Below are 14,595 nucleotides of genomic sequence, written 5' to 3' on the forward strand. Positions count from 1 at the left end.
CAAACAAACAGACAGATAGTTCTAGTAGGCTTCATAAGATACATAATAGCTTTAAGGGTAAATGTATACACTTTTATAATATAAAGTCCCAGCCACTGTTCAGGCATTATCTATAAATAAATTTAAAAGTTTTATTAAAAAATGGCTTTGTCGTAAATCTTACTACTCCACAGCTGAATATCAACTGAATATCTAGGTGATCCGACAGACTAGATAATGATTATTTTATAGCAATAGCAATGAAAGTACAATATTGTATATTTTATTAAACGGAGTGCAAAAAAAATAGAATGCTGAGAGAGTTTCTTGCGCCGCTTCTCCGCTCTCAGAGCGCCATTTGTTTCCGAAGCGGTAGTAGTATCTAGTATATTACAAATGACATCAAAAAAATTCTAAAGGAATAAATTTTGAACGCCTTTTATGGCTTTTTATAGTTTTGTATCTGGGTTATGGCGAGTGTAGGAGCGCACCGGCCAAGTGTTTCTGACTTTCAAGCCAGTGACAGCGGAGGTGTGCTTCGAAGAGCTGTTTCACCTAATTCCTACTGCCGAATTTACTTTACTTATTTATGGTGAGGAGGACAAGCCAGCGTACGGGTCACCTGATGTTAAGCGATCACCGCCGCCCATACTCTCCTGCCACGCTAGAGGAGTCGCAGGAGCGTTACCGTTCCTAAAGGAAGTCCACCTTCCTTTAGGAACGGTAACGCATTTTACTGAAGGTAATGTCGTATTATATTAGTATTATTTATGATAGCTATTATCGCTGCAACATGCTACTGGAGAGAGTACTAGCCGGTAGTAAGGTAAAAAGTTAGCCATCAACTTTTAATATGTGTGTCTCTTTCCCGTACAATAATATAGTGCAGAATCAAAGACGTACTATAGACAACAATCGTCTATTAAAGCGAATCACGCAGAGCAGATAATTTATATTTTATCGTAAAGTATCTGCGGGCATACATATAAAGAAAGATGGTCGGCTTAAAGGACTTGTGTTCAAAGCCGTTAATAAATTAAAAAAAAAACGAAAGATGGTGAGATTATTATCTGTATATACAAATATATCTGCAGATACAAATTTCAAATGCATGCGCAAAAGCAGAGTCTCCCGGGAGTGTGCTGCTTTCAGATAATTAAGTTTTTATACGCAGATAAAATATTACCGTGTCTGCGTAATGTGTGATTCGTTAACGGGTCTACAAAAATGTTTGAGCTGCCATGTTTACATTAATTTATGAACATTAAAATATTCATTCAAATTAACAACTTATTTCGTGGCATTAATGTTCAAAGTCAATACGTTCATAAGAGGATCATTAATTGCGGTGCGATATTTTAGCTATTGAAATGTAATTATTTAGCAAAATGAATAAAAATGTCAAGTTGGTTAATTTAAAGGGACACTAACTTGAAATACGACACTTCCTTTTTAAGTTTGGATAATATGCCATTATTTGGACGATTTTTCACTGAACACTTTGTCATTGCGTGGCCTTGTATTCAAAGCGCGGTCAAAACAGAACTGAACGAAAACTCTGCCTAACGGACGCGAAGGCGGTGTTTTGCTTCAGACAATTTTTGAGCTAGATTGTGAATCTAGTTGTTTATTGTATCTACAATATCTGATAGGTAGTGTCTTTAAAACTTACCACTCTCTTACTTCTTGGAGTTCTTCTTCATGCCCTTCAGGCATTGGTTTCAAGCCATATAGAAACGGATGCGAGAACTTTGTCGCAGCCATCTTCGCCAAGCTTTAGCTCGCTGAAAGTAAAAAAAAAATTGGTATAAATAAATAGGAGTTTTGCACGAGACTCAAATCATGTCTCGTGCCAGATTCTGGCGAGACAACACGTCCTGAGGATGCCTCGTGTAGAGGCGAAACACGTGTCGAATTGTTTAAAGACAAATATTGGCGAAATTAACACTAAAGAAAACTCAAATCATTTGGTTAAGTTTTTGAGGTCTGATCGAACAAACTTTAGATATTTATTTAATTTAAGACAAAGAATACTACTCTCTAATTTAAGAGGATATATTTTGTCAATTTGATTTATTTTCGTGTTGTCAAAGTGATTAAAGGACCTAGAGCTGTCATTGTCAAATTATTCATACAAATAATGGCGCTAAAAAGTTTCCAATAGTCATAGCTTACATAATTTATACGTCTAGATAGAGTCTCTTGCTGTTAGACAACCGATAAAAACAGGCCAGGAATAATACTTTAGTGTGCGTGACAAGTGTACGTCTTACACTCGCGATTTGTATGCACTTTGTGTTAGTGTGTGTTAAGTGTTCTAAACAGAGGTTAGTTCTAAATACAATTTTTTTCGACGCTTTCACATCTGTCATAGTGTATCTAGAGTCTAGACGTATAAATGAGCTAAGTTAAAAACATTGTGTCTATGGTACCAAATATACTGTGCTTGTTTTTATTATTGGCCACGGACGAGTAAAAAAAGAAGGACTCCGCGCCGTGATATTAGCAAGTGAAGCACCGTTATGCTAGTGTGTGTGCGGTTACGGGGGATATAATCATATATGGCCACAAATACTTATATAGTATCGTTTTTACACTTTTTCACAACGCACGACGTCATTTTTAAAATATTTTATTGAGACGCAAACTGATCTGTCACTGACGATGATAATTCTCATAATGGCCGCCTATCGGCCTGTAGTAGTGTAAGTGTGTGTGTGGGGTATGTATTTACACGTTAATCAGCTTGTTTTGGTGCTACACTGTTATGTAAGGTACACGTAGTGTATTACACGCTTGTAGACGTGGATATCTTTGAATTTACTTCAATAGTGAAGGAAATCCAGATATTTTATATTTACAACATCACGTCATGACTGTAATACGCTATCGACACTATTTTGGATCTACAAAAACGAAAATAAATTATTGATAGATCGTTCTATAGGCTCTGTTTCTATTGTTATTAAACAGACGTTGTTCTGTACATAATTAATAAAATTCTGTTTTTTCATATTCCATAGCATCAAAAATGATTTCGTAAAATATGCTCCCTGTTACTATAGTGAAATTGTTTCACAGACCGTGCGTGAATAAATTCCCTCATAGAAAATATTATTTCCATACAAAACAAATATTAAAAATAAAAATAATTAGGGTCCCAAATCGAAATAAAAATATCCTATGTCTAAAGTTGGACGTACTGCACTCAATGAAGTAATCCCCATTAAAATCCGTTGATTAGTTTAGAAGTTCACTGGAAACAAACAACAGGACACTGGATACTGGAGACTTACTACTTAGTTTTTGTTTTAGTTTTAAGACTGTTATTTGTGTACTGTAAAGCTGAAATTTTTCTAAAAGCATACAGACTACCTGTTCTCGCGTGAATCGCATGAGTGGGCTTTTATGGTACCCGTTCAATATTTCCACCGCCTAAAACTACTTCACTAACAAAACCTAGTGATGTGCCGAGTCGCTGTTTTGGTGGATCGAGTCGACTCGATTCGATTTATACAGAATTCGAATCATGACACGAATCCGCGGTTCACCCATATTCCAGTATTCGAGTTTTAGAACAACAAGGAAAATAATTAAAGTGGAGTTAAAACAACCAGTGGGAGGCTCCTTTGCACAGGATGCCGGCTAGATTATGGGTACCACAACGGCGCCTATTTCTGCCGTGAAGCAGTAATGTGTACGCATTACCGTGTTTCGGTCTGAAGGGCGCCGTAGCTAGTGAAATTACTGGGCAAATGACTTAACATCTTATGTCTCAAGGTTTCAATCAATTGTGGTGCCGCTCAGAATTTTTGGGTTTTTCAGGAATCCTGAGCGGCACTGCATTGTTATGGGCAGGGCGTATTAGTTACTATCAGCTGAACGTCCTGCTCGTCTCGTTCCTTATTTTCATAAAAAAAAATGTAAGTTTTATATAATGACACAACGATAATACATCGAACATTTTTAATGAAAATATTAATAAATATTACAAAAAAAAACATACGTTTTATTACAAATATATTTTGAGAAGCTATTTAAGAACTTGAGATATTATAGAATCGAGTCAGTGAGTACAAAGTCGATTTTGCTGGCTCGAGTACCAGAAGCGAGACAGGCGTACTCGAATCAAATAAAAAGCCGGAATCGAGTCGGACTCGAGTCAAGGCGTAATCTGCACATCACTAACAAAAACCGTTGAGGTTATTGCCTAAATTACGATGTGCCGTAAATAATTATTCTAGAAATGTGTTCCGTGCGTTATGTAGATATGTATGTACGCATCACTGCCCATTTCGTAATACATACAATTAAACCGATGCAACCGGTTGTTACGTTCGCGTTTTCGTGTTAAAATGATATATTTTTTAAGTGTTACCCAATAAATTACTATCCTGCTTATCTAGTTTCGTTAATACAAGTCACTGGTCCGAAACCAAGCTAATTGGAAAACTCATAACAACTTGTAATACGACGAATGATGATAAAATAGAAACCCAGGCAACTTGGAGAGAGCCATCTTGCGTAATCTACGCTGACGAGTTCTCTTACAGTTTTCCCAGCCAGCTGATGACAAGACAATATAAATTGGGATTTTTGTATGACAAAACGAGCAGAACGTTCAGCTGATGGTAATTGATACGCCTTGCCCATTACAATGTAATGTCGCTCAGGATTCTTATTTTCCATGAAAGAAAAATAACCCTATCAGTGTATTAATAACAAATGCTGACTCGGCGAAACTTTGTTTTTTATAATGAATTGTGATGATATGTAATGAAATGTCATTAACTGTATTATTTGTATTGGGAATATATAGTTATTTCTATGTAAAAAGGTATATAGATTCCGGATCAGTATTCATCAACGTACCATATATTACCTTCTCCGAAACACGCTGTATCTTATAGTATAAGTATTAATCCGATCGGTTCAGTAGTTTTCGCAGTATAACCGAAGGAAAAAAAGGCTCTCTATTTATTTGGCCGTTTTCAATCACCTATCTATCCTTAGTTTAACATACTAAAGGTAGACAAATCTATCCTTTTGCGCTTACTTACATTTCAATAACCTATCGTCATAATGCATTTAGTCCATTGAAATGTTACATGAGCTTTGAATTTTTTAGAGGACGCAATTTTTTTTTGGAGATGTGTCAATAGAAGCTTAACGCTAAGTTTGTGGGGTTGCCGAACTTGTCCCCCGGCCGCCATCTTGGAAAAAGGGGTGCAAACACCATTTTCGCGTTATCTCGGAAACTATGTGTCCTACAAAAAATATATGTCCAATAAATATATATGGGGGGACACCCCACATATGTCGCAAAAATAAAATTACTTCCTCTAAAAAATGCAATATTCGGTTCTTAAATTGTAACATTTCAATGGACTAATTCTGCTATAACTATATTGGACATAACTATGTGTATACAGGATCTTCTTATTAAACGGTGAGAGCAATGTATCCGTAAGTAGAGATACGTTATTGAAAACGGCCGATAGTATAGGTAGATTTTGTATTGTTGGTTTTCACTTCAAATGTAATGCGCAGGAGGTGACGTGCAATGTAAACGCGACTAAGACACGTTTGGGATTCAGATTTCAAACAAGGCTTTTATATCAAGTGTCGACATAATACCATAGTGGGTAGACTATTTCATTTGTTAATAAAAACTAAACATGGTTTCAAAAGATATCATAAATGGCGATGTATTAATAAAATGTTACGCTTTGGGGGTTATTCCGCAAGTTTTAAATTAAACCGGTGGTTTGGTAATCCACTTCCACACTTGTGGGCGGTATGAAAGATTCATTCACGTACAAACCCTTAAAAGGATATATCAATAAACTTCACGAAAATACGAAACAGTTAATAACTTGAGTTATTAAGAATACTATTTCACGCAGGTTATCCTATTTTGCATCACATGCACGCTTTTTTCAGTCCCGCGATTCCCGCTGATTCCGCGCCCGTAATCCCGCATCTCGCGGGATTGGAAATTGGCGCGGGATCCCGCAATACCGAGATCTCGGTATTTTTGGAAGCCCGAATGGGGAGTGACAATAACATAACATGTCACAACAACTTGGTAAACGTCATGATGCTGCATCAGTTCGAAAAGGGGCTATGACATGGGGAAAAGAACTGATAAGAAACTCCGAGCCCATCTATACTTTATTTATTTATTTAAAGGTGTTCCAACAACGCATATACAATACACTCTGAAACTTAAATATTGCACAAAAATTCCAGTGTATGAGTCAACTACTAAACTACTAAATGGATCAGCCCCGGATGTCTCCAAAATATTATTTAATGAATGACAGACACGATATAGTGGCGCGTTGCTGCCAACGTTAGTTCTTACGGTGGGTAGATAGAAAAGATTGTGTTTGCTTCTTGCCCCTAATCTCGGTATGTTTAATGTTATTTTGCTCAGGATATTGGGTGTATCTAGCACTTTGTTTAAAACTTTATATAAAATTTTAAATCAAATAACATAAATAAACTTTTAAATCATATAACAACATAGCCTATTTAATATAGTATTATACAATTTTAGGTGGCCTGCGCAGAAGCCTTCTTTGTCAAAGAAGCTTTAATATAAGTACAGGGTGGCCGAGAAGTTGACGTCCAAAGCTAAAATTTGAAAGCCTTATGTTGATGAGTATCCGAATCACCCCTATGTTCTACTATTTTGCGTAGTTTAGGAGATAGATTTTTTTTCCTTTTTATCCGCTTTTTTCATATAATTGTGGTTTAGGACTTTTTTCTAATTTTTTTTAACACTTAATTTTATTGTTGATAATTATTAACTACAGTTGCAATAACCACATAAGAAACTATGAATAGTTTAGACAATGCGGAACTAGTTTAGAACTGCGGTCTTCTGCTTCCCGGATCACTCAATGTCCCATCTGAGCTATTATAGTATTGTATATAGTGGCGAAATTAAACTTTGTATTCTAATTTATTGTACCTGTTTCTCATTAAATTACGGATAAAACTACATTTTTTTAAATTGAAACCTCGCTAGATCGATTTCTCGCCCCCGAAAGTACATGTATGCTAAGTTTAATTAAAATCGTTGGAGCTGTTTCCGAGATTCAGATTATATTATATATTTATATACAACTAGCTGACCCGACAGAAGTTGTTCTTTATATAATATTAAGTTTATTTTTTACCTCCTGAGAAAGTTAGAAAGATATCAATTCTAGTAAGTTATACATTTTAAACTATTCTTTCAATTTGATTTCTGAACGACGACGGGGGACACATCAAAGGAAAAACAAAATTGTTGTTTGTATTTAATTCCAAGCATTTTCATTTTTATTCACCTTTTAAACTTCCACGAATAATTCAAGACCAAAATTAGCCAAATCGGTCCAGCCGTTCTCGAGTTTTAGCGAGACTAACGAACAGCAATTCATTTTTATATATATGGATAATTGCACGTATAAAGATTTAAGATATATGTAACAAGTCAGCGTCTATGTCAGTTAATTAATTGTCAGTTATTATCTTTTCAGCTGCGTTTGCTGCAGAACTAAGTCCATTAGCAAATCCATCAATATCGGGCCCCCCTAGTAATTTGGAATCAAGAGTAATGCTAATCTTCCCTTTGCAATGTATCCCGGTCATCATCCAGGAGCGCGTACAATGTACGAAGTACTATCTTCTCGCCTCGATAAGGCTACTGGAAACCCAAGCGCTGGCAGCTATCTCGGTCAACGGATCAGCCTAGTTATCAAACGCGTAAATTCTGCCAGTATTCTTGGTACGCTTCCCCGTAATGATAGTTTTTTTTTAATGTTATCATAGTATTGTAAATAATATTGTTATAAGATTTGTTTTGTTTGTATAAAATTCACAACGTGTTTTTTTTTTTAAATCACAAACAATCACCTAAAGGCGATCTTGGTATTAGCTGTGGCAAACATATTCCATAAAAGAAATAGTTTGTAAGGATTCACTGATTACAGAAGTTTGACAGATATTATTTTATTTTTAATTTATTTCAGAAACAAACGGTTATACAAAACTTTTTACAATTCATACTTAACATTACTAAAAAACCTATAGTTTCCTTTATTTTTAAATATAATAAACTAGATTTGCGGTACATGGTAATTTTAAACAAAATGCGATATTTGACATAAAAATGAAATATACTTGTATATAATATACAAAGAGACATGATATAGAAAAAAATAGATTATAGAATTCATCAAAATCATCAGCCGGAAGACGTCCACTGCTGGACAAAGGCCTCCCTCAAAGCTCTCCCAGGACGATCGGTCCTGCGCTGCCCTCATCCAATTTCCGGCGATCTTGACCAGATCGTCGGTCCGTCTTGTGGGGCGCCTACCAACACTCGTCTTCCGGTACGTGGTCGCCATTCGAGGACTTTACTGCCCCAACGGCCATCTGTCCGTCGAACTATGTGCCCTGTCCACTGCCACTTCAGTTTCGCAATCATTTGGACTATATCGGTAATTTTGGCTCTCCTACGGATCTCCTCATTTCTGATTTGATCTCGCAAAGAAACTCTGAGCATAGCCCTCTGCATTGCCCTCTGAGTGACCATGAGCTTTCTCATAAGGCCTACAGTTAGCGACCACGTCTGCGTACCGTAAGTCATCACTGGATGAACACATTCACCTTCAGATTAAAGCATTAAATTAATAAAATATAATTAATTGTAGCAGCTACAAATTATCAATGTCAATGGGTCATTCACCTGTTTGCATTTAGATGTGAATTTTTTCGCCAATAGACTGTGCGTTTCGTGAATTTCTCGTTTCGGAATAACGCCGAGTACGTTCGTCAAGGAATTAACGAATAAATTAAATCAAGTTTAACTGGTTTTCGCTGTGGTGTAACTGACAACCTGGTTTGAAGTATCAATGTGCTGTATTAATAAGCGAGCAGGCAATCCGTGACTTTACCGATGGGCCTGAATGAAAAAAAAACATAATACGGGAAGTTTTATTTATAACAGCAAAGGACGCAACAAGCAGGACGTTCAGCTGATGTTAATTGATACGGCCTGCCCATTTTAATTCAGTGCCGCTCAGGATTCTTGAAAAACCCTAAAAGTCTGAGCGACACTACAAAAGCGCTCGTCACCTTGGGACATAAGATGTCTCATTTGCCCAGAAATTGTACTAGCTACGGCGCCCTTTAGACCGAAACACAATACCCAATGCTTACTCACGGCACAAAAAGGCGCCGTCGTGGTACCCATAATCTAGCCGGCATCCTGTGCAAAGGAGCCTATCACTGGTGGCACGATTCCCCTTCGATATCATCATGGAAACCCCGTGCAAGGAACCTCTCTCCACAGTTTTTTCCACATACAAACGTGGCAGAAAATAATTGAAAATCGCATTGTAACGGGACATTACACAGTCACATTACAACGGCGCCTGTTTCTGCCGTGAAGCACCAATGTGTAAGCATAATTGTGTTTCGGTCTGAAGGGCGCCGTAGTTAGTGAAATGTGGACAAATGAGACCTAACATTTTATGTCGCAACGATACGAGCGCAATTGTGGTGCCGATCAGAAGCTTTGGGTATTTAAAGAATCCTGAGCGGTACTACATTGTAATGGGCAGGCCGTATCAATTGCCATCAGATGAACGATCTCTCTAGTCTCGTCCCTTATTGTCATAAAAGAAAGGGGGAATGAGGGTGTTCATGATCACTTAACATCAGGTGACTCGTACGCCCTTTTGTCCTCATCTTTCATAAAGAAGGGAAATGTATCGTGTTATAATGATAATCAAATACCAAGGTAACAAAATAGAAAGTGAACACAAATTAAATCTGCGGATTTCCCGGTGACATTTAGCTGAGCAAAGTTTAACAGATGTAAACAGAATACAAGTACCTATTGGAACAATTATCAGAAATTTATTGCCCGTATTTATGCCCGTCGTATAAAAACAAAGCAGAAATATGGAACCTGCCACAAATGACATCATAATAAGCTTCGAGTGCAACTATATCTATACATTGCCGCATTTATTTCAGCTGTTTAAAATGTTCTTGATCAATAAGCAGCAATGTAAAATATATTTATCTACACCCATGCTTTAAATCCTCTATTAAAAAATCTGAAACAGCTTATTGCCAACATTAAAACACCCAATATTCTAATAACCATTACATCATCCAAAAGAGTGTTGTAATGTTGTACTGAATTTCATAACAACACTCCTATGTTTTTTTCTCATCCCTTCATGCGCAAAGAGTTTCAACAGACAGGCGAATCATATGTTCATGTGTACACAACGTAATTGGATTTACATATCCTTTGGAAGGGCTTTTTAATAATATGAAAAAAATGAAATATTTTCGAATTTGTGGCAGTCAGCACAATACCAACTTTGACGGTCCATTTCTGTATTGAATGGCAATCTTAAATTGGATTTTAGATATTAAATTTGACTAGATTTTTTAGGTAGACCAAAACCGAGTGAGTCGTACGCACTGACCCCTACTATATACCACTGGACTGGCGGCTGTCAAAGTGCTTTTGTGCCTGTTTGATATTCGCCATTTTGGCGCTGTTGGCCATGTAGCGAGAGTCTGCGGTACTAAAATTAGTGATGACAACCTCAGCAAACATCGATAGATGGTGGGAATTGGGAAACTATTTACAAATAAAAACTATGTACTTTATCACGTTGATTCTTGAAGTATAAATAACACGGAAAACGATCGAAATTAATTCAAATGCAAAAATACTTCAGAGTACATTCTTTCGCAGCCATTTGTATAGGTCAAAATTAGTTCGCTAGACGGTACTGAGTGACGCTTCAAATAGGAACAAAAAATTAGCTGTCAAACATATGGAACAGTCTGTCCAGTGGTATTTATACGGGTCAGTGGCCGTACAGCATTCTACTCCTTCACCAAGCTCTGATCCTTATTGGTTTATTTTTCATGGTCTTATAGCTTGTTTCAATAGCTTTCAGATACATTCACTCAAATCATCCTAATTATAAGCAATCTATTACTACACGTCAAATAATACTCATTGACAGAACGCTGCTCGACCTTCAAAATCGCGCCGATCTGAGGCATACCACGCGATCAGAGTGTCTCGGAACGGAATGGTTAAAACAATTCAATAACTGATCAACCAACCGCACTGTAGAAGAACGCCATACATCCAGGTGGTGGTAATGATATCCTAATTAGTGGCGTGTCGCGTGAAGATGGAATTCGGTGACAGGAATCAGGTCAAACAGCTCTTCGGACACTCCCCGTGATAAATAGAAGACACATTGGAGCGACGTCTCTACGCATCGCCAAGTGATCTAGCCGTTTAATTAAAGTTTGTGAGTTAAAAATGAAACAAAACCGTATTTCAAAATTATTTTATAATGAAGTAATAAAACGTTAATTCAAATTCTAATATTTTTATTCAAAATAGGATATCACATCACTTTTTTTATGAAAATAAAGGACGAGACGAGCAGGACGTTCAGCTGATGGTGATTGATACGCCCTACCCATTACAATGCAGTGCCGCTCAGGATTCTTGAAAAACCCAAAATTTCTGAGCGGCACTACAATTGAGCTCGTCACCTTGAGACATAAGATGTTGTCTCATGAAGCCCAGTAATTTCACTAGCTACGGCGCCCTTCAGACCGAAACACAGTAATGTTTACACATAACTGCTTCACGGCAGAAATAGACGCCGTTGTGGTACCCATAATCTAGCCGGCTTCCTGTGCAAAGGAGCCTCTCACTGGTGAACATCACTTATTGAAAGTCAAAAACTACCTACTACCCATTCCAAAAAGAATGTCTCAGACCTGAGAAGAATGGGCGCAACAAACCCAGCGGGCTCTTTTTTTCTCAAAAAAATATCGTATTTTTGTCAACAGCTTTTACATTACCGCTTTATAATTGCAATTTTTTTTAAAGTAATAAAATGGATATAGTATGTTATCCATAACAGATAGACATTTTATGACATCGCGGACTTTTGTGTAGAACTATCCATATACACAGTTCCACAATACATTGTTTTGTTATATCTGAAAGGGTTGAGACAGTGTTTTCGTTGAAAGCTCCCAGACGGCTTATTTTATTCCGGAACCTCCAACAAATATCGCTAATCTAATATATTTTATAATTGACTGATATGATTCTCATGAAATTTTGAGTGCATATTGGGTAGGTTTGACAATCGGACAACATCTATTTTTCATCCCCCTAAATGTTAAGGGTGGTCCACGCCAAATTTTTTTTTATTATTTTTGAAATTTTTTTTAAATTTGTTTGATTATGAGTCAGCATTAAAAAATACATACAACTTCAAATTTTCACCCATCTACGATCAACAGTTACTATTGTATCGCGATTTTAATATCGGCAATACAACTATGTATATATATATACAAATATGTATGTATATAAAAACTTAACAAATCATATACTTAAACCTTCCTGGAGAACCACGCTATCCACTGGTCTAAACAATATGACAATAAGTTCTGTAGTTTTTGAGTTAATCGCGAACAGAAACACAGATAGGCGCGGCGGTGTTTTATAATATGTAGTGATTATAATAACTTCTATATACCTATTTTAAATGTTAAGATAAATTTAAATATTAGTCGTTATTTTGTGGATAAGCATTTTTATTTATTTAACACCTATATTAAATATGAGGTGAGGTAAACACGTGGGCAGGGAAGAAGAGCGAGAATTATTGTTATTGTGTTCTGTCATTACTGCTTACCCCTTTACAAACACAGCATCGATTTAAAATAATGCTATATACAAGAATCCGAACGAAAGTTACAAGTAAAAGTTTCAGCATCATAATCAGATATTAAGACGACGCATTGACGGTATTGCATCAGGGATTTCAACTTTTTTCAGCAATTACAAAACATTCGGAATTAATATTTTATGTTTTGAGTTGTTCATGAGCTTAACTTCAAATTGGTAATTGGTTTTACACGATTGGTCAACTGTTACAGCACAAAAAAAATACTCAAAATCTGCTAAATAAAAACATAGATTTTCACTTTACAACTGAACGGAACCGATTTATGCCTCTTAATTTTATATACATATAAGTATAAACACCCTTTTCAAAATGGTAATTGGAATTTACATAATTACCAATAGTTTTTATTTTATACGAGAATTACTGTTTTGGCGCTTACGACTTTTAATTTCAAGCCTAAAAAAAGCCAAAGATTATACCTTTGCTTAAGGTTCACTTAAGGCTACCTTAGGACAGAGCGCATTGATGAGTCATGATCCTAGACGTGAAAGTATACACACACCGAGAATGATTTCGCGTCGTTTTCGCGCTCTTTCTTCAAAATTAATACAAGCACAATATTATACGATAACTTCTAGACCTTAGATTTTTTTGAGATTAGATTAGTCTCCAACTAGATACCGCAGGCGTAGTCGCAAAGTGCTGCAATTAACACTACGTCCAAGTGCGCGTACTCGTGCCAGTCTCGAACAATGTGTGACGTTGACGTGGCACATGTTCTGTTAAACTTTGATAATAATTGAAACTAAAATGCCGAGTTGCGTAGGAAAACTGTAAAAAACATACTACAAGAAATGAGAAAGACACTGGGATCACATATCTTCAGTAGGTATTTTGTATTTTATTAATTTCAATGTAAAATAACACGAAGCGTATGTTACAAAATTTGAAAGATGCCATTAAGTGTCAAGATGCCACGCACACAAGCATCTAACAGTTGCCGTAATAAAAAAGCTATTGTTTGTAGGTAGTGCGGAATCTAGTTGGAGCACAGCGGAGACCAATCATTAATCTAAGTTCTAGAGTTAATATTCATCATTGGAATATATTAATAAAAAATGTTTGTACACACGCAAGAAGTTTTACTTGTTTGGCGAAAGAATTAAGAAATTGTTATTCTTCGTACTTTTTTAAGGTTCTACTTTTTAGACAGAAAATTAATATGATAAAAAAGGTGTTAAATACAACCAATGAAAACATTATTATACAATTGTATAAAATATAAAACTTTGCCATAAATCATCAAAAACTCTCAACTCTCAAGGTTATAAAATAAAAACATCAATTTTAAAAACAATAGATAATATTTATTATGTAACTTATTTTTTATCATGATGGAAAAAACCTCATTTGCGTCGCATCTCTGTTTGTGTCGGATTCTTACAAGTTGTCATTATTTTTTATTTATAATCAAAGATATTAAAGTATTTAAATGACGTAGAACAAGCATAGAGTGATCAAACAAATTATAAATACAAAATTTATTCCATTTGATTTAATCACAATAAATCTACACTAATAATAATGGAGAACCGTTTTTTTTTCATCGGTTACACTGCGAAAATGACTAAACCGATCTGAATAATACTTATTCCATTAGATGAAGCGTGTTTCGGAGAAGATTTTGGTATATAGTAAACCCGAGAGACGTTGTTCTGTGCATTTTATTTTGTCAGCAATATTTCATAACATCAAGAATTATTTATTAAAATATGCTCCCTTTTGTAAATGGAATTGTTTCACAGCAGAACTCTTAAAACGTGCTTCAATAAATTCTCTCATATATGTCCATACACAA

General features: G+C 35.9%; 1 protein-coding gene across 1 annotated transcript in view; it reads right to left on the reverse strand.

Annotated features, from left to right (window-relative positions):
• Nucleotides 1–14,595, reverse strand: part of LOC126967787 (uncharacterized) — a 44,727-nt gene that overhangs the window by 12,581 nt on the left and 17,551 nt on the right. The window contains exon 2 of the mRNA XM_050812483.1: nt 1,652–1,763. Coding sequence (XP_050668440.1) covers nt 1,652–1,743 — 92 coding nt within the window. The 5' untranslated portion in view covers nt 1,744–1,763. The remainder of the gene's footprint in view (nt 1–1,651; nt 1,764–14,595) is intronic.

This window comes from Leptidea sinapis, chromosome 13 (genome assembly GCF_905404315.1).
Source record: "Leptidea sinapis chromosome 13, ilLepSina1.1, whole genome shotgun sequence".
In the NCBI taxonomy this organism is placed as follows: domain Eukaryota; kingdom Metazoa; phylum Arthropoda; class Insecta; order Lepidoptera; family Pieridae; genus Leptidea; species Leptidea sinapis.